Source organism: Rhea americana, unplaced genomic scaffold (assembly GCF_003343005.1).
Source record: "Rhea americana isolate MKP2758 unplaced genomic scaffold, rheAme1 scaffold_96, whole genome shotgun sequence".
Classification (NCBI taxonomy): Eukaryota; Metazoa; Chordata; class Aves; order Rheiformes; family Rheidae; genus Rhea; species Rhea americana.
This window is the reverse complement of record NW_028187155.1, coordinates 1,886,853-1,911,719: the sequence shown is the minus strand read 5'-3', so window position 1 is coordinate 1,911,719 and position 24,867 is coordinate 1,886,853. Positions and strand designations below refer to the sequence as shown.

Here is a 24,867-nt window from a genome sequence, read left to right as displayed (position 1 = left end):
AAGTTAACAAAGAGCATGCGTAAAAGTACTTGTGAACCAAGCAGGTTTTAATTCAGAAGCTATTATTGAAGGAACTTGGGAAGAACAGAATGCCTTTTTTTTGCAATATTTTTTTCTAACAATCTCCACACCGGTCTAACAATCGCGATCAGAGGCCCTTCGCTCAGAGGTACTGCAGCTTTTGAACTGGCTGCTCCCTCCCTCCCATTGACAGTCACATCTGGATGCTATCAGGACGAAGTGGCATGCCTGCTCCCAACAAATACCAAATGGTTAGCAAATTGACTCCAGCAGTCGATTCTGGCCTGTTTCCTACTCTCAATTTATGCAATGTGCAACTAACCTGTTGAGTTCGAGGCTTGTAAGGCGAGCTGCTTTCTAAGTCAGCSAGGATGCTGGTCAGAGAGTCGATTTCTGCATCTAAACTGGATCGTCTCTCCTCAAGGGTCTTGCCACCAGGATTCACCTTTAAAAAAAAGGAGGAAAAAAAAAGAGTTCCAGTTATTCAAATCACTTAGTCTGGCACATGGTTTCCAACTGTTATCAAATGGAGCTGCTACCATGCCCCAGCAATATCTCTCAGCTTGCATGGACAAACATATTGGAATGCTAGAGCTGTCTCCATAACCTGAGATGAGCAGAAAACCTCCAACACACAAGAATACAGGCTGCTATAGGGGTTTTCTTCATGCATTTCCCACAGTGGTGACACTGTGTCAAGTTTACTCTGAGAATTAGGAAACTTGTACTACGGAGGTGAGTGAGCAGGACAATCATAGCCTCCACAGTTGCAAAGGCTGTATTTTAGCACGAAAACTGGCTGGGCAGTTGAGCTGGGGGCCGGATTTGAACACCTAGATTCTGAAAGTATCTCTCTGCCAAGTCCCCATCCAAGATGAAGCACAGACAGAGCAAAGCTGCAAGTCTCAGTAGCCAGTGACTAGGCATCGGCACCTATTCTCATTTTAAATGAAGCTAGGGTACCTGCCTGATTCGACACATCTTCACAGTTTCCATCTAGAAAATGAGTTCCAAAGAGTGAAAAATCACAGTTCATCCCTATCTGACTCAAGGTGAAGGACATTATTTGCAATAGGTAGTCACAAAATGACCCCTTGGGAAGAGGGGTACTACACAGGAATGTCTGCTTCCAGAGTAGTCACTATGTTCAAGACCCTTTTATTTAATGCATCTTCCATTCTCTCTGTTTTCAAAATGTCAGTTCCACTTAGACCGAGGTGGTAGGGGCATTCACCTGAAGGGGAGAGACATGAATGTTAACCACCACCACCCTGCCCAGCCCAGCAAAGAGCAAAACCCCAGATCCTTGCATCCCAAGAGAGCATGCCATCCCCAAGCTATTGTTAAGAGGACTGCATTAAAATCTCAGCTAGATTAACCATTTTAAAAGAGGAGTCCTTCATGTTCTTCATTTCTGAAAAAAACAACTCAGTCCAAAACCTCCAGGGACAAACTTCATACTGTATATCCCAATCAACACAGCTACAGTGCACAAAGCAAGGAAAACATCTTCCTCCTCAAAACTTTCCATGGCTTGGAAATCAGAGAACTTCAGCAGGAATGAGAATTGCATGTTCTCCAGCACACCTTTCCTCTCCAAGCACCACAGAGTGATCCAACGGCACCACTGCACCAGGGCCATAGCTGCCATGCCCCAAGTCAGCTCAGCGTTGCACCTCATGCCATGCTGTGACATAGGTGCCACACGCTTGCCCCAGCCCACGCTTGGGGCAAGTGCAGCATCAGAACTTCTTGAACCAGGTGAAATATTGCACGTTTAAATTTTTTCTGAACCTGAGTCATAGTATGTCTTGTGTCCTTCCATGTCTGTCTTATCTGCAAATTCCCCAGACAGAGTCTCTCTCTGTGCGTGCACCTGCAGAGCTCAGCACTGAGGAGCTCACTTTCAGCTCGACTGTTACAATAATAAAAGTGAATACTGAAGAATTATGTAACAACTCATCTGATTTCAACTGTAATGCCTCTTCAGACCRTACCAGCACTTCCCCAGAGACAATCCAGCTCTATTTGCCTTCGCTCTCACCAGGTTACTTCCATTTTCCAAGACGAAAATTAGTCTTCCACTTTTGCTCACCGACTGCTCCAGATAGTTTTTATTTAAATTTCATTTCAGGAGTGCTAGATCATTACCTGTTTTACAAACTCGCCAGTCATCAATCCAACACATAAATGGCAAGTTGGTCAAAGAGAGACAGCCTATGCAAAGCTGGCAGGCTCTGATCTGCCAAGCTTATACGTGCTAAGGCATTCATTAGTTGCTAATGATCATTAAATCTTATTGGTTTACACTAAATTTGTCTTGACTAATAAAAAAATGGAATCTCCAGTACACTTTACGCAAGAACACATCATTTAAAAGGCTGAGAGTCAGGTCAAAAGCTACTTATAAACCCAGTTTTGGGGCTATTTTTATTGTAGAGTCAATCAAAAATTTCCCAGCCAAACTATTTTTTCAGGAAAGAAATACTTTTCACAAGAATGACCCCAGATCATTATTCCTGGTTACCTGTAGGTATCTGTATTTTTTAATCTGAAAAAGTCCAATTTCCTTTTCACTATTAATGTACTTCATGGCTTTTGTTTGTTTTTTCTCCATTCTCCAATTGTCAGCCTCCAATAACTACAGAATAGCCACAGATTTCTTAATTGCAATGCTAAACACAGTCCAGTCACAGAAACTTAAATAAATATTTTTAGGAGTGGAGAAATCTGAGTTAAGTAGTTAAAAGCCAGGCTGGAAGTGGGGAGAGATGAGGAGGGCACCCAACATGTGAGGTGATCAACAGCAGCAAGCGACCGTCAGAACCAGGAATAAAACTAGAGACTATGAAATTGGGGTTTTGGTACCCTGGGCATGGGACTCTGCTGACCCTGGAGAGATGGGACAGCAGTAGATAAAAAGATGAGCYAATTTCATTTCAGCTTCTTTGCATTTCTGTGCCACATTATTCCCAGGTTCTCATTTCCCGGAACAATTATGCAATAACTGACTCGCAAATGCTGCAGAACAAGTTGTAAGGTTGTAAAASTTAAATGTCCTTAGGAAACCTAGAAAAATAAAATTAAAAGGTATGGAAACATCTCTATTGATTCTGAGATCTGTAAAAGATTTATTTATTCAATTAAAATATAATCAACATAGATTACGAGCCCAATTCTGCAAAGGCTAGACACAATGCAGTATGCCAGTGCCAACGAATAATGCTACTGATGTTTTTAAGGGCCTAGTGGGACAGGACTGGACTTTTAGTACATTAGAGAAATGGCAGTCCTCTCAAAGACTGATTTCTCCTTACTTTCTCTTCCCCAGTTCCATGAATCTCACATTTCTCTGCATGCAGTGCTCCAGTTTCAACTGAGAGGTTTGTTGTGCGTGGAAACAAGATAAGAATTTGCAATACTAACTTTAGTAAGAGAGAGTTAAACAATTTCTCTTCTCATGCTCTTCATCATGACTTTGCTATAAAAGTTTTATGATATTACTCTGGAACAAAAGCCAAGCCCTAGATCCCAAGACGTAACAGGTTAGTGCAGACACGGTTCTGTTCTGAGGAACCCAGACCGGTTAAGTTCTGGACTTAGCAAACATAGAAACTCGAACCAGAAAGAACTGCTTATTCTCTTTCTGCCTGGATTTACTGTATTGTTACAGACATGTCACTTGTGCACCCTTCCCTTCAGCCAGAATAATATGGAAAATGGGTTTAAAAACAAAAAAAGAGGCTATTTCTGGCCTGGCCAATGTGAGTTTGACAAAAGCAAACATGAACCTACCTGGTCCAATAAATTACTCATGCCAGGGAATATCCACTCACGTGAATTTCTGCAACTCTTACACTCCTGTCCCCTGGCTCAGTCCCTGCTACACAAGGCAAAAAAGAGAAAAACAGCAGAGCTTCACCACTTGGCTTGTCGAGCTGCCCCAAATTCCTGGTGTGTAGCTCAGAGCAGCCGTGACGGTAATCCATTGGTGATCCCTGTCAACCTACACTCTTCTGATGAAAACCAGCTCTAATTTTGCTAATCCTATCACCTAGTACTAGTCAGTGTCACAGCCTCACGTCATCACCCCAAAGGATATTCATTTTCAGAACATGCAGCCCCCCAGTGCAGGCACCTCAAAGTTTAGCTCACTGTGCTAAAAAGGCCATCAGGCCATTCAGTGGGCTAGAGACGCAGAAAAGCACACTGATTTCCCTAGAGGCCATCCTAGATCACCTGCTTTAATCACACTTTGCAAGCTACAGAAGAGAAATTAGAACATTTGTCATATGTCCAAGCCAGCTCCTTGCAGCAAGTTCAAAGAGAAAACACTGTGAGAAACTGGCTTTCTAAGTTMCTCTTTCATGACACAAATTTCTTTCCCTAACCAGATGCAATCTCCTCTCCTTTATTCTCCTGTCCATCCTCTCCCCMTCCTTTGTGTCTCTTTTCTTCTCCGCTCTCAGCCTCTGTTTCCCCCTCTCCATGCTCTGTTCACTACCACACAGTGTTGCTGCTTGGGACAGTCAGTAGGTCCTTGGGRCAAGAGGGAGATACATGTATCCTGGGCTGCCAGGTTGGTTTCCAAGTCCCTGTGGAGACTCATGTCCATGCCCAGTGGGGTTGCTATATGGGGAAAAGAGAGAGATTAGCTTTGCAGTAACTACCTGCTAACTAACAGCAGGCTAAAAGCAACTCTAGAGTCACAGGTACAAATTCCACTGATTCAATTCAACAGCCAAATGCCTCARCATTTTAAGAGCATCAGGATTTTGCACTCTGTAAGGCAGTTTTCTAGCATCAAGATCTACCTCCTCYCCATCCCTCTTGGCCTTGCTTGAGCAAGTGGACAACTGGAGCACCTGCTGCAGTATTTCCTAGGGCTCCAGCACTGGTTTAGTAAGGAAGATGCACTCATCCCATGTCTTCCCCTGCAGATTTCTATTCATATACCATCTTTAAATAGTTACAACTGTRCGCTTGCATTGCCACACTGAACCTGGGTTGTCCTTTCTTAAGTAGACCATCAGAAAAGAAGGAAAAGAAAAGCAGGAAAGAAAAGAAGGAAACAGAGCCCAAACCAAAGCACAYACAAGGAGGACAGGTCTTCCCTATACCCTACTCCATGGGTCCTGCATGCAACAGCGGACCCAATGCCTCCTTTCCTGTCACAAGTTACAGCAAACCTCATAATTCCCATGTGGAAGAATGGAGATAAACACCAGGGAGACAAGAAAGGTCATAGCTAATGACTGGAAACAAATGGGCTGGAAGGCCCCCAAGTACAGCAAATTCACTTGGAGAGTGATGCTTGGGGAGCTCTCTGGTCTGTGACATTCAAGAGTGCGGAAAAGCAGGGATACCAATGCAATAGCAGGATAGCAAAGCATGACACAAGAGAGTGCTTTGGAGCAAAGGCAGCAATGGTGCCACAGCAGGAAATAAAGGACTAAGGAGCAAACAGAGTGAGGAAGATAGGCATTCAGGCAAAATGCAGATTGTGAGAAGGTAGATAAGGACTTGTGCCCTGAAACACTTATTGTATTTTTCTCTAACATACCCCACTGAGCCACACACAAGGTAGCAGAACTGCTAAGTTCTCAGCAGATGTAACTGGCCATTGGTTTCATAGTATTCAGCTCCTTTAGTCCATCACTTCACTCATCATTTCGCTCCCACTTGTACCTCCTAACATTCAAGCAGCCACAGGGCAAACTACTGAGGGTTTAGACCTCTTGGGGACAGGATGAAGCCAGACTAGGCTAATCCAGCAAAGAGGTAATATGGCATTTGGCACTTGCAAAATCTCCTCCCATGTTTCCTGCCTTTTATCCTTTGTAGATCTCCACCTGCTTCTGCCAGRTCACAACCCACACCAATAATGTGAAACTCTCTGCAGGCTCTGGAGATCCTTGGGTAGAGACTCAGGTGGTAGAAAGAGCAAATGACACAGCTCTCCAAAGCAGGAGTGTGCATCTCTTTCTACTCTGTGGCCTCAGGCGCTGGGTTTAGATAGAGCCATGGACAAAATAAGAAGGTTGGGGCTCTTATTTCTTATTTTAACTGGGGCGAAGAAAAGGGGAAGGATGTTTGATTTCAATGGCATCCACTTTACATACAAGAATAGACTGTGAAAAATTTTAACCAGGAAGAAAAGTGATTCAGTCTTGATACACTCCAGGCTGGAGTGTATATTTATTTTTTTTTCTTTGCACTTTCTTCAACAATATGACTGCCAGAGGCAAAATCCTTTTCAAATACACACCCATGTTACCCTGTCTCTCTTGCTGTAGAATTTCCCAGCCTTCTTTCCAAGGTCACAAGAGCCATCTGAAGTGCAAAAGACACTGCAGTAGCAAAAAGATGCATCCTTAAGGGCATATATCAGAAAAATGAATCACCCAGAAGATAAGTTGCTGTGATCTATTCTCCTCTGAACCTACARATAGGTGCAAACATTTTGTTTCAAATTCTCTAAAATCAATTAAAACAGTTGAAAGAAGCTGCCCCATCAAGCACGCACATGGAGACAAGAGCTGACTACAGCACTGTAGGCGGGGTGGGGGAGGATCCAAGATGCTTGGACTTGATGCAAAAGTACTGTTCCAGACATTAGGCAGAGGCTGGAAATGTAGTCATGYCCTTTTAAAACAGAGAGATTGAGTCTTTTGAAACAAATCTGCAATGATGGAAGACTTCAGCAGATGTGACCGCAGTGATTTCAGCAGACRTGATTGTATCAAGCATCTAATACAAAAGAACTTCCCTGCTGTTCCATCAGGCTAAAGGCAGGCCTGAAACATCCTTTTTAGTCTTTTGATGACATCAAGGATAAAAGCCAAAGGGAAGTTACTATTTGATTTATTTTTTCCCTTGCTCTTTCCTTTTTTTTTTAAGCCACGGAATAGTTTTACCTAGTTTATGTTGCTGCAAGTTAGCTTGACAGAAGAACAACACTTGAAAAATTAGAAGTGGATTGTTCAAAGACGTCATTCTGTATCACTCTGATACTGTTGTCATCTAACCGAGCAAWACTTCCACAACTCTGGTCACTTCTGAAGATCTCCCCATGAGCAGGTGGGCTTAGCCAGAAAGGCTTCCTAACAATGCATAAAGAGCAAGGAGGGATGCCAACCATCCACTGAATGCTGGCTTCCCTTTACTGTTCCAAGAAGAGCCAAAAAATGTACCAAGTGCCAAAAATGTGCCAACRCTGCTCCTTGGCAGAATTCGCATTAGCAACCATGCTACAGCAAACTTCAGGAGACAGAGATGCAGCCACGCAAGGTGCATGGAAGTGCCAACCACCAACAGCACAGAGTACAGTAAAGGGCGCCAAGCTGGGAGGAGTGGCTGAGACACCTGAGGGCTGTGCTGCCATTCAAAGAGACCTGGACAGGCTGGAGARCTGGGCAGAGAGGAACCTCATGAGGTTCAACAAGGGCAAGTGCAGAGTYCTTCACCTAGGGAAAAATAACCCYAKGCACCAGTACACGCTGGGGGCTGRCCTTCTAGAGAGCAGCTCTGCAGAGAAGGACCTGGGAGTGCTRGTGGATGACAARTTGACCATGAGCCAGCAATGTGYCCTTGTGGCCAAGAARGCCAATGGTATCCTGAGGTGCATCGGGAAGATTATTGCCAGCAGGTCGAGGGAGGTGATCCTGCCCCTCTACTCAGCCCTGGGGAGGCCTCATCTTGAGTCCTGCATCCAGTTCTGGGCTCCCTAGTACAAGAGAGACATGGAGCTACTGGAGAGAGTCCAGCAGAGGGCTACAAAGATCATCAGAGGACTGGAGTATCTACCCTATGAGGAACGGCTGCGAGAGCTGGGCCTCTTCAGCCTGGGGAAGAGCAGACTGAGGGGGGATCTTATCAATGTGGACAAGTATCTGAAGGGAGGGTGTCAAGGGGACGGGGACAAACTCTTTTCAGTTGTCCCGTGTGACAGGACAAGAGGCACTGGGCAGAAACTGAACCACAGGAAGTTCCGCCTGAACGTGAGGAGGAATTTCTTCCCTGTGAGAGTGACAGGGCACTGGCACAGGTTCCCCAGAGAGGTTGTGGAGTYTTCTTCTCTGGAAATATTCAAGGCCTGCCTGGATGCAGGCCTGTCTAACACGCTGTAAGTGACCCTGCTTGAGCAGGGAGTTTGGACTAGAAGATCTCCAGAGGTCCCTTCCAACCTTACTGATTCTGTGATTCTAYGCTCCTGAGATCCAAGCTCAGCTCAGGCTAAGACCTGTGGTATGCATTTGATCTAGTCATAGTCCCAAAATCAGTTTCTCCACCCACATAAATGTAAAGAGTAGTGGCTTCTGTGATTAATTGGTCTTATCTCCGAAGAAACAAGGTATCGTAAAGAACTGCTTGGGATCATAGCCAGGGCAATTGAACACATAGACAAAAATGTTATTTGCTAAGCATTGCTGGGAGACGTCTCACTATATCTTAACAACAAATTTATAACCTTACAGCAGTGTAGGAGCTTAAAAAAAGAACAAATAATAATAAAAAATTTGAGAAAGCAGGTAATAGAAGAAGCATGAAACTAGAAGCTATTGAAACAAAGAAAATGGGGCAAGTATTTCTTCACACAACATGCTGTTAAGTAGGTGAACCTTCTGCTGCAAAATGCTGTGGATTTTGCAAATTACATGGATTCCAAAAGCAGCTGGAGAAAGATGTGGAAGAATATATATATATATATGTATATATATACACACACACACACACACATACACACACACATATACATATATATATTTCTTGATCAAGTTATTTCATGCTTCTCCTTACCCTCTTACATTTTTTCTTGGATACTTCTTCTGAACACTGCTGATCTGACCCAGTTTGGCTTTTTACAGACATTTGCATTTACTTAAAGCCTCAACTTGTGCATTGTATCTGCCCACTGACACTAGCCAGAGTCACTTCTTTTGCCTGTGGGTATATGTCAGTCTCTGCAGGTTAGTAAACTGATCATCACCACAGTGCTGGGGCTCAGACCAATGCCTGGAAACCCACTTCTTTCCTCCCTGCAGCTGAGATGATAGAAAATCATGTGGAATACATTCAGTCTGCTAGGACACACGTCAAGGAGAGCAACCTCTTCCTCCTCACACAGCCTTCCTCCTCCAAGTTGCCAGCTAGACGCTACGTTAGCAGCTTCTCTGAGATCTCTGGTCAAGGAGCAACAGAGACAACAGCTCTTACAGCAGAGATTGCCAGGGAGAGTCAATGAAAGGCCAGCTTCAGATGAGTGGTTTTGCCTTTCGGCACTGCCTGTATTACAAGCATTACTGTGGCTAAGGCATGGCCAGCAGCAGGACTGCTAAAAAGTCCTYCTCCTTTTATTTTTCTGAGAGACAAAAAGGAGGAAAACACTCTGTTGTCATTATGAATCTGTATTACAATAAAATCTTTGTATTTCCCTAGAGATCAGTCTAATAGGCACTGCTCACATGAACAGTTAGAAAACATCCTTGTCCCAAGGAGCTTATTGTCAACTAGAAACCAGATCTGGAAAGGGAAAACAGGTAGAGGGGGGAGCAGTGAGCGCCAGAGAGCATTAAGCAGAGTAAGTCAGAAATGCCATGAATTTCATTCTGGCTGCAAGACAAAGACCCTGATCCACTGGGCCAAACCAGCTCCACCTGTGCCACCAAAGCTCCACTGCAATTTTACTGCAAAACCAGCCTGCATTCACATGAACATGGGATGGATCCGAAACACAGGCCAGAGGCTGTTCATCAGAACTTAATAAGCCATTGCCGCCTGCACACCCAAAGACAAGACCCAGATCCTGAGCCAGCACCTCAGCATGGCACTGGGGATGACTCCACTGGGACAGAGGGGCATAACAGTGCCAAGTCAGAGCCCAAGATCGTCTTCCCTCCCTAATAGCTCTTGCACCCAACATCAGGGAAAAGGGGCTTTTTGCCACAAATGTGCACTATTTACCCAGACCTGCTTTCAAGATACAAAAGATCTGGCTCTGGAGAAGCCAGTTGAGGTATCTGATGAGTAAGGAGATGCCACAGAGGAGGACATTTCATCGYAGAGGTTCATGAGATGGGCTCCATGCAGTGGGTGCACTCTGACAAAGCATGAGCCTGGGTCCAGCAGCAGATTCCCCTRGGGGCAGTGACGGGACGCAGGCAACAGTGGGGCAAGAGAGATGTGCAGCACTCCCTGTCCTGCTGCCCTGCGCAAGCCCAGGACAGAGCAGAGGAAACATGCTGAGAAGCAGGATGCAGCAGGGATATTGATGCACCAAACAGAACTGCCTTGCAGCTCAATCACACTTTGCAAAATGCCCAAACCATGCAGAGGTCCCAATACCTCTACTGCAAGTTTCAAACCTATGCATAGCTTTGGGGGATTTCTGACCATAGGGTTTTGTTCATGGTAAGGAGTACTGAAGGTTTCAAGATTGGCTAAATGCAACTTTCAAATACTGTGTCATTAAAAGACACAGAACAGGAAACGCCATTCAGTCAGCCGAAGGATTTTCGTACTGTGGCCAGCCGGTGCAGAAGGAAGAGGCATCATGATCCTCAAGCACACGAAAGCAACAGGCTGAGTTTGATAAGGAACAGCCCAGTGATGAAGAGAGAGGAGAAGTCCCATGAGCCAGCATTTGCCAGAGCAACAGATTCCATGGTCCTGGTACTTACTTAACCTGTCTGATCAAAAGCTCCGGCAGTCTTTTGTGTATTAAGTGCTACCAGATGCAAAATCAGCAGCAAGATGAGAACTGCATTAATAAACTAAGGAGGAACATAAAGTTATCTGAAAACTGAGTTGGGAAGATGGGGAGAGAAAGGGGAGAATAAAAACAGTTTATTTTTCCATTAAGGCAATTTAATATTCTCCAGGTGGAGTTACAATCACTTGTCCTTGGGAATTAAATTGAATTAGTGAAATGTTCTTGTTCATCAGCAGAATATACAATAGAAAATGGAATATATCATTTTTGCTTTAYATCTTCTGCAGGACAGTGCTACTTCTCTATTCACAGAGCAAGAATAGTCGGCCATGAAATCCTTCTGACCCAGCACGACTTTCACCGACTGTAACTAACTTTACAGCAGCAGGGAATATATCCTTTTTCTTTTAATTAACGCAATTACATTAGAACTCGTTATTGATAATTATGGTGACTGTTAAAAGTTTCCCTTTTCTTTGCCCACTCCCCCACCAACCTAAAATCTGCTCCAATACAGTCACAAATTAATGTTTAATTAGCCATCAAGCAGAGCTGATGTTCCCTACAGAGTATTGCTGCTTGCAGAAAAAATGAAAATTAAAAGGAGATATCAGATATTTCATCATCTGCCTCCAATAGGAACTACTGTCAAAGAGTAACCAATTATCCCAATATAGTTACAAAGTTTAATCAATACAGAAACCAAATATCTCATTAAGTGTCCACTACAATAAAYGAAGGCCTTTCCACTGACTCTTATTACATGAAAGTTACATTTATAAATGATCCCATGGCAATTTTCAAGAGCAAAGACTCTTAACTTCCACATCCTGGCCAAATTGCAGCCTTCCTCCTTCTTCTTCTAGTATAAGAAGACAGGGAGAGGAGGATGCCTCCAACTGCGCAAGACACATCAATGTTCATTCATGACAAGCCACGAATTACACACACCTACACACATCTGTTGTCCAAGGTATTGCCTTAATGAACCAAACAGCCACAAGAGGACAAATGAGGACACTCTYGCAACACTCCCCAACTGTTTTGGCATTTCGTTTTGTTTCTTATTCATTATTATAGTAACAACTCATGAAATTCTTCGAAACTTAAGTGAGCTGTGCTGTCAAATAAGAGCAGGCTGAAAASAGTAAGGAGCAAGAAAAGAAACACATATAGTGTTTGACAGGATTTAAGTTGGATGGTTTTCCACAAAAAGCTATTAGAATGGAAGCTGTATAGGGAAAACTACTTCTAACAGCAGATCTTCCCTATTCTGCAGGGGAAAAACACCAAACAATCTTCTTCCCCAACAGGTGATCCTGAAGCAAGTAATGTGCAGAGCTGCTGCTTAGCGATTTTACTTCTCTCCGTGCTTTTGKTCAGACTAACACTGAAACACTGTGCCCACTTTGGGAGCGGGCATTTTAAAACTTTGAGAGACTCCCCCAAAAAAGCCAAAAGAGCTGACAGTGAGAGGCACACACAGAGAGCTCAGTTGGTTTCATTTATCATCAAGGAGGCTGAGTAGCGGCTTGACAGCAATATATAAGCAGCTTCACAGAACGAAAATGCCGGAGAGCAGATTGCCCAATCTAGCAAAATAGAACAACATACAGTAGCTAGAAGCTGAAGCCAGACAAATTCTATTGGAAAATAAAAGAGATATTCATTTATGGGTAATACTGCAGGTAGTTAACTACCAGAACAACTTTCCAGRGTTTCTCCATTTCTTGTTATCTGTGGATCAAGACTGGATGCCTTTGATTTCTCTACGTGTGCCTGGCTGAAGTTTTCTGATCTGCGACATGCAGAAGGGCACAGCTGACAATTTAATGGCTCTGCCTGGCCCCAAATCTATAGAGGTGAGAAAGTAAAGGCACTGCTGCATTCATAAAGATCTGTCGACACTACTTTGTGTTTGTACCGCTTTAACTGGAAATTAAATTTACATGAAGAAACTCTTTCCCACACAAGACTGTATATTGTGACAGTTAAATGAAGAGCTTTTTAAAAGGGACACGTCTCAGGCAATTTTAATCAAAAAAGATAGGTTTTGTTAAAGCTACCAATTTCAGAAAATTAAGGTTGACTAAAACTGTTTTTAAAAACTCCTTTTGGAATTTAATCACATGTTGGAAAATCATATGCAGCTGCTTGTGTCACCTGCAAAAAGACTGCATAAAACGTAAGCATATGCTTAATTTTACACACGTGCTTAAGTTCTATCAACTTTAATGAAGTTTATGTACACAGCCAAGCTTCTCTGAATTTGAGAAAGCATTCCTGAACAAGGGCTGTGAAGATATTATGAAATTCATACAAAAAAATATTAAAATTGGCTAGTCAATCTTCACAGCCTGACTAAGCTCCAAGTGCAGAAGTTAAACATATAACATATTTCTGAATTTGTTTGCTTGTTTTGCTGTAAGAGGAAGGCGTACATGCCAAAAAGTTTTCAAGGATTCAAGAGTCTCCCAGAGAGCTTGGCAACATTTCACAAAAACGGAGGTATAGAACTACATGGAAGTCAATGGTATTAACTTGGCTTCTTCCTCAGAATTGAGTCAAGTTAAAAATCTATTACATCTCTAAAAAACTGAGAAGAGGAAAATCTGGGGTCAGCCCCAGTACATGAGTTTCTGGAGAGGAAGCCCAGTGCTGCATTAGAGGGCATCTCCTGCTGTCATCCATAAGGCAGGAAAGTCTCAGCTGAGCAGACCTCACGGGACTGAATCAGCGAGGAAGCGCCTTGCCTTCAAGAAGTATGCAATCTCCATTTCCAGACCTTTGGTCCCACTTCTGTCTTGCATCCTTGAAAGGAAAGTATGTGTCTAGTATTTKATTTGGACTGATGGGTTTTCTTTCGTTCTTTTTTTAAACACCGAACTCCCTATCTGGACACCTTGCCTTCTAAACATTTCCTGAGCATGATCGTCAGACAAAGAAAATGTACCTGAACTACACACAGCTCTGAACAACAAGTAATCTGCGCTGGCCAGAATGGTCACTGGAGAATAAAACCCTGCTAAGAGAATTCTCAGTATGTAGATTCTTTTCAGATGAGCTCTRAGGTTTGTTTTGGTACTATCCAAATGCAGATAAATGAATGCAAGTTGGTGTTTTTCAGTAAGAATTCATGCCTGAAAGCAACTGTGCATCAGAAACCGCTGTGTCCCCAGTACACATTAGGCCTCAGGAAAATATCTTTTAACTCTACTTCTGCTTAGAGCCAATACAACCATAGAAGCCAAAGGGGATTTACTTCGGCACAGAAAGCATATTCTTTACTTTTTTTTTTTTTTTTTTTTTTTTTTTTAACATGCTTACCCAATATTAACATCTACTGAATTCTGCTCCCTGTTCTCAGATGGGAACCTGACCCAGAGCTGAGGGAAATGCTGGTACCACAGCCCTCAGGCCAGCCTCAGCAGTGAAACACTTGGGCAAAACAGAAAAGTGCACTGCAGGGCAGAAGCAAGTGAATTTGCAGACCCAGATGTAGGGAGAGGAAGCAAAGAATAAGTCAGGAATGAATAGAATTAGGAGAGCTGAGCACGAAAGCTAGACCTGAGACGACAGGATGCGAGGACATGTCCATGGGAAAATAGTCACACAGGAAGGATGAGGCAGAGAGGGAAGGAGCTGCGGATCAGGATGGCTGAAGGAGAGAGTGCTTACATGGCACCTGTGACAGAGCTGCCACTTGCAGTCTTAAGCAACACTTGGAGTTGCTATAGCTTGGCCCAAACCTTTCTGTTTTTCTTCTCACACAACTAAAAACAAAAGCCTAAAAATGTTGCATGRTGTTTTCCAGACACTCACTCTTATGTGTTCTTTGTGCATTAAAGCTAATCAACTTTCTACATTTTCATCAGCAAATCAAAACTGAAAAATACAGTTGTGGGGAACAGCCCTGCAAAGATGGAATTTAACAGCAGCAGACATTTAAAATCATGCATGCCCTTCTGTCCTAGAAATTCCTCTAACTCTGGCTACAGTAACATTTCTCGTTGGCATTTCTACCATCACTCAGCTTGCTCAGTCACTGTGCTGCAAACTCTTTGCAAAGCCAACAATTTCTGACAACAAAACYGCCCGTCACGGCAAGCAAGGGTCAAAGCTTTGTTTTTCTTCAACAATGGAAAGGAAACTAAGAAGTAGAGAGGGAACATGCATTTGAGCTGCTTCAATTCTTGGAGTTTAGATCCATTCCCATCTGCTCTATAATGCGTCATTACCACTAGACAAAAMTTTTCAACAACAAATAGGACAAAGTTTGCCTTACTCTTTGAACTGCTCTGGGAGCTGTGAAATTGAGTTTAAACAGACAACTAGATTCTTCAATCAGTACTTCTGTATCTCCTTTCRTCTTGTTCGATCAAAATTTAATTCTTTACCACACAGTATTACAGTACTTAAAGAATCAAAACCAAGGCAGGAACCCCGTTCTCTCCRACTTCCTGCTCTCTGCCATGTCCCAGCCTACCATCATGTCAAAATTTCATTGAAAAACCTGGTCCTCTTAACCACATCTTCCAGTTCCAGTCAGCTTCACAGAAAAGCGACAATATTTTGTCTCTGTTGCAATTTTTACAATTACTCTTAGCTGCATCTGACAGACTGTTCCTCTCAGTCTTGCTGCTGCGTTAGAGTTCCCTAATGCAAGAGSGGCTACCTGAGATTTGACATGAAGCAAGTGGTCTCGAGAGAGAGCTTTCCTGGGATCTCCTAATGCAACTGAAAATTTGAACAGCACTCGGAAATAAAAAATGGAAATTTCTTTAATATTGATCCTATTATCTCACCCTCTTCCATCAGTTAGCTCATCTGCTTTGACGGAAGGATGCCCATGTCTTCACATCTTCTCCTTCTCACCTGCTTAAAAATGTTTACTTTGGATACAGTGATGTTATTTCCTTTTGTYTGTCACAAGCCAGTATTGTCTCTGTTCGACGGCAAAAAAATTGTCTGCTTTGCTGCATTCTCTCCATGCCCCCCCCTTTTACTTGCCACGTTCAAGTCTCTATTATCCATGGGTGGATAATCCAGGTTACAGATTAAAATCTCTGCAGTTGTGGGCACYGAATTTGGCTCCAGCACCACAAGTGTGACATCGCACCAAGAAAAGAGGTACCCACACAAGCCAGGACATGTCCACCAGGGCTTGTGGCACCGGGGGTCACACGAACGCTCTCTGCACTTAAGGGGTACATGCGCATAACTGCCTTGGGTCTTCATCTTGGTTCATTTTAGCTTAATGATCTCTGAGCACCACAATCAACAGTATCTCTGACCTTTCTTTTTCCTGTTACAAATTTTGGATGGTCTCATATCCTTATCTGCATATGACCTGTATGATCTGCATTTGCTTTTGCTTTATCCTGTTAACCCTATTCCCTCTTCACATTACCCTTAGACCCTCAGTGCCAGCTGATCAAAAGCCACTTCTGTTCCACCTTTCAATGGGTTTCACAGGCTCGGTAAGAATTCTGCTCCCCAAAAATGTATCAGCATGAACAGTCCATGACCTGGCATTCCTGGATTTACTGTTACTACATTAAACAATAACATAACAAATACATCACATAATAAAGCAATAACCATGATAATAATAACAATAGTTAACTGTCTGAGATCCTTGCTTCCTTTGTAGTCCTTGCTGAGAGCTTTAGCTGTTAAAGGCCATATTATGTCATAGCATTGCCAAGATATTAGCAGTCAAGCAGAGATGAATGGCAGGCTTACGTCGTACCATTAAAACTTTTCCAGTTTACCCTTTCAGTAAAATTTGTGGTTTATAATAAGCATCTTTGTCTATTCTGAAGAGAGTAAAGATTGGAAACTTGCATAGATGGGAACAGAGGTCTATTAAAGATTTAAAATAGAATGTGGTTTGGCATTGTAAAACAAACATGCGTATAAGATGGGTTGCATCAAGGGCTGACTGAAAGAAATGCTGACTGAAAGAAGTGTTCCTTTTATCTTGTGATCCTAGATTTACCGGTCATGCTACTCAGAGAAAGAGATAAAAAGCAGCGGGGACAAAATGTGCTTGCTTGTTCCCCAATAACACAGAGGTTTGTGTTACATTCCCACCAACTATGCATTTCCTRTATGTGCATATATAAAAATATATACACACATGTACACATGCAAACATATGCATCTATCATGCATCTGAATATTCATCATCATATATGCTTTGTATTACTGATTTTTCTTACCTTAGTGCCTAGAAACCTCAGCTACAGACCAAACACATTGACCTGCGCAGAGAGTCTGTGAGCATTTAAATATGCAGAGAGCATAGACATTATTTGTTTGAGCCTAATTCAGAACAAGGCAGACTCCTGTTTCTCAAACACTGAGGAAGCCASAGGAAGGGAGATGCATCATCAAAAGCATTCCAACAAAGCCAAGGTTTGAGTAAGAAGGTTAACATTASCAGGTAATTTATTTATACTGTTGGACACGGCTTCATTTAGATAACAGGCGGTTGCTTGCGACACGGGTTTTAATAAATGAGGTTAGGAGTCTCAGAAATCTGCAAAAGCAGGCTCGCAATCCGAGAGCCGCACGCACAGACCTCAGCGTTATTTGCAGAATCACCGAGAGCTGCCGCTCAGTGCCGGGAACGCGGCAGCCCCCTCGTCAGCTGAAGTGCCGTAGCATAACGGATGCTTCTCGCTAGCGAGCACCTAAGTCCAGGCCAACAGCTCTGATGATTAACAAAATCTAGCACTAGAGGGAGGCTGAACACATGTTCTGCTCTCTTTGGCCTTCTCGGCTTCTCCAAACGTTAAAAGGAAGGCGATTTAAAGAAAACACAGAGCCCGGCAGCATCTCCAAACTGCGCTGTGGGAGAAGCGCTATTTAAAGCAGCACCCCCTGTTGGCAAAAATCACGCTTTTTCTTTCCCCAACAATTTGTCAGCACATGCACCCGAGCCCCAAAAAGTTCCGTCGCCGTTCTGGCTGCTTGCTTAGCCAACGAATCACAGCCTACGGAGAGGCAACAACACTAACATTCGCCCGGAGGAAGCCAGGCAGCAAAATGCCTGGCAAGCTCCAGCACTTAAAACGATAAGGTGCTCTCAGCTCACATCTATCCAGGCTTTCTCACTGCATCCTGAGATCAAGCACCGCAGAGAAGAGCCGGGTCTCTTCTAGGCAGTCTCCCAGAGGAGGGCGTATGTGCCTTCAGGCCACATTTCAGCACTTCTCCTCCCCAAATTCCTCGGTGAGGCAAACCTGCCCCCTCTCAGCCCTCCCCGCTGGTTTCCCACGTGCTGCAAGAGATCAATGAAATGGCAGGTGCCAACCTGGCCTGCGACACCGACAGACCTAAACGTGGAAACAGTTCATCACCCCCACACTGAACAGCCCTGCAGCGCCTCTGCGCATAGGTGCTTATGATGGAGTGCCCAGGGAACCGGTATATTCCAGGGAACTGGGATATTCCTGCTTCAAATCCCTTACCAGGGAGAGACTGGCATTTCTTTCCCAAAGTGTTTTGTGGTCTATCAATAACACATGCACTGGTAACAAGCAGCAGTTGCTGGAAAGGAGATGGTCCCCTGCTAGATGCAAGTCTCTTCTCTGTGTTACAGCARGATATAGGATCCCAAATTAAAATCAGATCGATACTGTAGACACAGCACCTGTGGATAATTAGCGGTGATTTGGAAAAGTATGTTTTTCTAACGTGCCCTTTCACAGGTCTCTAGCTGAGGGGTCACATCTGCTCCACGTCACCAGGGCCTGCTATGATAGGAGAAGTGCCTGGAGCGGCTGCATGCCCTGGAAAGCTGCAGGTACGCCGGCAAGCACCCCACACACCCAGCACCACCGAGTTAAAGCTGTGTACAAATACAGTGTATTTGCAGTGGGCTATCAAAAATCAGAATCCTTACTGTAATCTTGCTTTAAGGGTGTTCTRTGGTGAAGCCACAAATGCTGCTGCAGGATGAGCAAAGCAGAAGAACAGCCTGCCAGGCGCTCAGTCGCCAGAGCTAAGCCTGTAAAGCTCTATCTGAAGGTCTGGGTGACACCATCCTCTTTCGAGATGCCATGCAGCGCAGCCAGGGCTCACGCAGCCCTCCCAGGTACGTTCCTGGTATGTTCCAACCCCGAGCAATGTCACAGGCAGTCTGCTGCAGACCCACACAGGGCTTAGCACGCTATTCTGGGGCTTGAACTTGTAGTTTTAGGAGAACTGGCCATTTCAAACCTGGGGCAACCAGTCAGCCAGAAGGCCACCAAGGCTAGGAGGGATGAAGCCTCTGGAATATGGCTATCAAGATGCCCCCCACTTTGTACACTAAGCAAGCACAAGCTTGCCTYGCGATAGGAGACAGGGCAGGGTTGAGCACCCCTGAATCTCCCCACACGCTCTCATCCCTGGCCGTTCCTGCCTGTTGCCAAAGGAAGAAGCCATCAGTGCTGTAAGTGAGGGTCCCTGTACGTGAACAAAATGGGGCATTTTGAAGATTCTTATGAGAGCTTTTTTTGGTTTTGCTTTCCTCGGCCTATTCAGAATCCCTTTTTAGAAACTAAAAAGAAAAAAAAAAAGAAAAAGAAAAAGAAAAAAGAAAAAAAAAGAAAGCAAATAAAAACAAGTAAAAAACTCCTCTCTCCTTCCCAGATCTATCTATTTCCCCTTGACAAACAGTGATTTCATTTTTCTTCCCATCCAGGATTTTTTTCAGTTGTGTGTTTTTTCTTTTTTTTTTTTTTTTCCTTTTTATCTGTATACAAGCCAACGTGGCAAAAGACTCTTTGCTTATGTCCTTATTTGTCAAACACACCATCGCCGCACCCTCACCACCATTCTGGGAACAAGCCTTTGCCGGCTGATTTCAGCCGAAGGGGAACTTCCCAACAGAACTCTCCCTCAGCTCCAACATACTGCTTTTTAAAATAAATATTTCCTTTTCTTCTTTTCTTTTTTTTTAAGCATTACTGTTAATAAGAAAAGAACTTAAATTTCCTTCTCCTCTGTTCCTCAAACCTGTTGTGAATCAGAGCATGATGGACCTAGACGAGAAATCAGAAACTACAAGAAAATGCTAGATCTACTGCAAAGGTATTTCATGGCCCAGTCTTCTTTTATTTCAATCAGAGTGCAAGCACCTAAAGGGAAGTTAGATACTAAAGTACTTTTTTGGATCTGATCCTAAGTGGCCAGTTTCATTGTCTAAATAGAGATCCAGAGACAAATAGGCCTATGAAAACCAGGCATTATTATTTTAACTGCTAATCCATAAACTACTACTTAGATTGTAACAATCTGTTCAGCKTTTAGTCATCTGCTAAGTTAGGCATGACATGATAATAAGCTAAACATATCTGTGTTGCTATCTTCATCAACTTAACACCTAGTATAAAAAGCTTTACCTAGGACCACAGTGCACATATTTCAAAAGCTGTCATCAGTTTGAAATACTCTACCATCCAGAGGGAATTTGCTGTTTAAAAGATGTTGATTTGCTGGAGCGGATGAATTTCAAATTCTGGAGCAAATCCAAAGGGCTCACAGTGAACAGGGTGTTGTACAAGGCTGTAGAGGCAGAACCGCTCCAAGACAGCAGCCTCTGATCTGCTTCACACTCAGGAACATCTGTGCCAGCACGTCCACTTAACAAGAAGAAACTGAGGCACAAAGTGACCAGCCTAATGTCAAAAAGCCAAATCAGGTTTAACATCAGTCTGTTGGAGCCAAGTCCAACACATGGCCAGAGTCCTCCCTTGATACTCTGATGTCCTGAGGGGYTTTGCAAGCACCTTCAGGAGATGCAGAAGAAGGAATAGAACCATCATTTGTTCTCTTATGCCAAAGGAACTCTCTGATTGGAATTACAAAAAACTTCATGTTCACTCAACATTGAACATTTTTCTCTCTTGCCATTTGTCCTTTTCACTCCTCATCTCTCAGGCCWTCTCACTTCAGCTTGTTTTCTGTTACTCCTGCAAGATAAGGAGCTGATCTTGCAACAACAGACCCTGCAGGCTCCTGATTTAGCACTGACTTTTGTCAGTTCTTGATCTCCTTCACAGAGGATGGTAGGGAAAGGAAAAGGAAAAAGAAGACAAGAAAGCACAGACTAAAAGCAGAGATTCGTCTGCTACACCAAGTAAATCTGAACATGGTGATAAGCAGGAGTGCTGGGATGCAACCCCAAGGCTTGCTTTCTTCAGAATAAGCTGCCATTCAAAGGAATCTCACTCTAACCAGATGCCTGCCAAAACCAATGCTGTTAACACTGCTCCAGCCCTGGCACTCCAAAGCCAGAGAGAAAGGGTGTGACAAATAGCAATTTCATGAGCTCAGCAGGGAAGAGCCAGTCCGTCTGGTGGTTCTACCAACAGGCATGTTTCGATTAATGCCCTAAGCAGCTGAGGGAAATCTTTGGACAGTTGCAGAGATGAGAGAGGCATCAAAATCAGGAGACAACAATGAGTCAAATAGAGCCCACTGCAATAAACATAGCAAGACCACCTTCCTGGGTACCACAGGAACCTCCTTGGGCAGTGGGCTGACCCCAAAGAAGCATCTGGGGCAACATGGACCCTTCATGCGGGTCAGGCTTCTGATAAAGGGAATTGTGCCTGCAATTGCAGAGCTCACCATTCCTAGGTCCCAAGCCAGAAGCCTGCTGCTATGTCACTTCCTAACTCAGTCTGAGCCCTGTTCATCTTGCAGAGATAGAGTCAGAACAACACTTGCTGGGGAATTGCTTCATATCCCCAAGGCTGGGAAAAGCCATGCTCCTCACTTGGCTAATGTCCCTGATGGTTGCAGTCTTTCTTGGCAACAAACAACATGCTCTTCRTTAACCCCTTCCCTCTCAAAAACTGCTTAGAATGCCTAACCCATCGCAGGAATGTGCTTAGAAAGATACTGTGACAACATCTGAATATCTCACAATAGGCAAGAGAAAACAGGAAGCTCAGGAGGGAGGGAAATGTTATTTCCCTTTTACAAAGGCATAAAGCAGGTAAATTTACTGTGGAGTTTGGCAGTGCTAGGAACGGAAGTCAACTCTCTTCAGTTCTATCTAATGTTTGTCTACTAGGCTATTCTGACGCGCATCTCGAGCTAGGGATACCGGACTACCCCAACCTTCCCAGGTCATCCAGGGCAGCCTCCTGTGACTCTGGACATCCGGCTACATAACCCTGATCAATTTTAAACCAAGACCATTGCATGGCTCACTGTTCCTTTCACGAGGCTGTTCCCGACCTGCACACTCCTGGTGTGCAGAAACTTCTAATCCCTGGTGGTTAGAAACTTTCTAATTACCATTTAAGGGCAAGTTCACTCCCTCTCATTCCTGCACCTACACTCACCTTAAGCTGAAATATTTTTTCTGCCTCCCTGGTGTTTATTCCCCAGATATATTTGAAGTTTGCAGTCATAAAGTTTACCCCCTCTCAGTCTCCCTTCTCCTCAGCTAACAAACCAAACCCTTCTAGTCTCCTCCAGTAAGATTAGTTCCCCACTCCTTGATCATCTTGACAGCCTGTTCTTGCAGTCACTACAGTCTGAATTCACCTTTCCTGAATGTGACTGACCTAATAAAACAATACACTGCATTCCAGGTGAGCCAGCGATTTCTGCACAAAGGTGTTAATATTTCCCTGTCCAGAGTGAATGTCATTGCCTGATGCACCTCAGAAGGTGCAATTTCATCCAGATGGCAAATCTAGAGGATCCAATCCAGCAAAAAGTGGGTGAAAAGGGTCTCAGGGATACTGCTGCAGCCTGGGCCACGGCTTATTTACCTCACTTAATTTTAGGCATTTAAGCAAAGCACTTGTAGGATTAGGTTACTGCCCTCAGATCTTTCCACAGTCAGTGAAAGGAGATGGGCCTTCCAGAAAGTAGTTCATTCTGGGAAGGCTTCGCTCCCATCCACTATCACAAGAACGTAAGGCAATTAGTCTTCTAATTCAAGCCAGATGGGGAAAACCCTTTAATAGCCCAGCAAATTTTGAATGGAAATATTCCCCTGCTCAAGAAACAAAGATTCCTAAAGCTGACTTGGGTGTTCATGACACACGATCTCAAATCACAGTACTTTGCCACCTTGTTTGATTAACTTCCATTTATCTCTACAAATCCSTTTGGATCAGTTCTGCTCTAAGGATAACGCTTGTTGTCTTACCTGCACGTTGAAAGAAACATCATCCAGAGGGGGCGGTGGGGGAAAGGCACCTGGTGGTGCTGGCATATTCCCAAGATCATCAACAGGAGGTGGAGGTGGAGGAAGGAAATCCCCTAGGAGAGATAATCAAATGAATTCAGAGTCACAGCAGAGCACCAGCATTTTCCCACTTCATTTTAGTATGTCTAATCCATCCCTCCAGGGCCACTAGGGTCACTGCCTCCGAGAGAAAAAGCAGATATTTACAAAGAGAGAGAGGGATGAACTGAGTAGTTGGAGCTCGTGTCCTGGGATGAACTGTGCTATATTCCCAGCTCTGCCACTGCTTCATAGTACAAGAGTTAACACATCGTTTAACCGTTAAATGCTCAGTTGCACCCATCTCTGCTCCTGAAACTCACTAATATTTTTAAGGTGCTTAGAGGTCCTCAAATTGAGCAASTAAAGGTGACTTGTTATGCAGATTGAAGAGAGCAACAAGTAATTCCAAACCCCAATTTGTCTCAAGTGCAGCCTTGCAATGAATCTCATCCAATTCATTCCCACTTGTGTGGGGGAAATAATAAAATTATGCCAGCTCTTCTGACAGCTATAAAGACAGTATCAGATGCTGTCTAAAAGCAAGGGGTTCCTGTTGGAAAGGACACTTGGAAGGCCGGAGCTAGAGCTCTAGATTTTGGGGCCAGGACTCAGGCCAGTCAAGCCTGTTTAATCTCCTGGTCAACACCAAGCACACTGCCAACTGCCTACAAGCACAGGGTGAAATCACTGCCTTGGACTCACAGGCATTGAACCCGCAGGAGAAAACATCTTTTTCTTTTCTTTTTTTTTTTCTTTTTTTTTTCCCTTSCTTATTCCAGGAGCCCCCTATCCATTTTGGGTTTGCCAGCTTAGCAGCAAGGGTCTCTAGACCAGCTCCTTTCCCGTATCCCTACTGCTGGAAGGGAGTCAGACTCCATGCATTTTACTTTCCTACAGGGACCCTGTAGCTAGCCTCACGTAAGGACTTGTTAGAAAGACAGCAGTCATTTCCCTGTGACAACAGCCAAGCAAGCAATGGGCCAGCTGCAAGCCCAGAAGCATCTACTTCTYTTAACTTCAAGGAAGTTTTTGAAGTGTGGCTGACATAAAAAGTATCCACATTACAGTTCGCATCTTTGTCCTAAACCTCCCAAACTGTTAGTGTAAAGACAAAGTAGCATAGTGGATACAAAGCCATCCAGCATAGCATAGAGATGAAAGGCCTTTCCTAGAGGACTTCAGATAGGACCAGAGCAGGAGGGAGAGCACAAGGCTAGAATGGATGAGGTTGGAGGCAGCAGGAAAGCAGGCTGGCAGGAGTGCTGGAGAAGGCAAAGAGGAGATTTTGCCCTGAGTACTGCATTTGGCTCGTGGAGAGGCAGCTGCCTGTAATTTGGACTGCTTTGGTGTATTTTTATTCTCTCCCGTAAAGCTCCACACTGTAAGTGGAACTGCTTACTGCTGGCTCTCCTGCACGCATCCAGGATGGAAATTAAGAGAARCAAATAATGAGATGTATTTTACATATCTGAGAGTTATTGCTTTTRGAGGGTTTTAACCATTTCTGTGATGACATATGGGCTCCCTACTGGCCCGTCATGTTCTCAACATGGTGCCACACTGCCTCCCAGAAAGAGCCCTCCGTGCCATCCCAAATTACAAACAAGTAGGTTTCAAACCTCTTGAGAGGTGCTAAGCCAAACAGCAGCAATCTCCAGCCCGGAGGGTGCAGAGCACCTAGGTGCAAACCGCAGCACCCCAGCCACGAGAGGGGCTCTGGCGGCAGCTGGGCAGCAGAAGCTGCGGAGGAGTTTCAAGTATTTTCCCTGGGAAGCAAGATAGGTCTGGGAAAGCTTTTCAATTTGATTCCAAATCTGCTAAAGCCATGTGCTCTCAGAAAGGCACAAACTCGAGCTAGAACTTTCAGGGATCGTATTTCCCAGGAATA

At 44.0% G+C, this 24,867-nt stretch overlaps 1 protein-coding gene across 10 annotated transcripts in view; it reads right to left on the bottom strand.

The window, feature by feature from the left end:
- Window positions 1-24,867, bottom strand: part of LPP (LIM domain containing preferred translocation partner in lipoma) — a 364,090-nt gene that overhangs the window by 169,817 nt on the left and 169,406 nt on the right. For all 10 annotated transcript variants that reach the window (XM_085325128.1, XM_085325129.1, XM_085325133.1 and 7 more), the window contains 2 exons: window positions 22,899-23,011; window positions 344-466 (listed from right to left, as the gene is read on the bottom strand). In XM_085325128.1, the coding sequence (XP_085181254.1) occupies window positions 344-466; window positions 22,899-23,011 (236 nt within the window). The remainder of the gene's footprint in view (window positions 1-343; window positions 467-22,898; window positions 23,012-24,867) is intronic.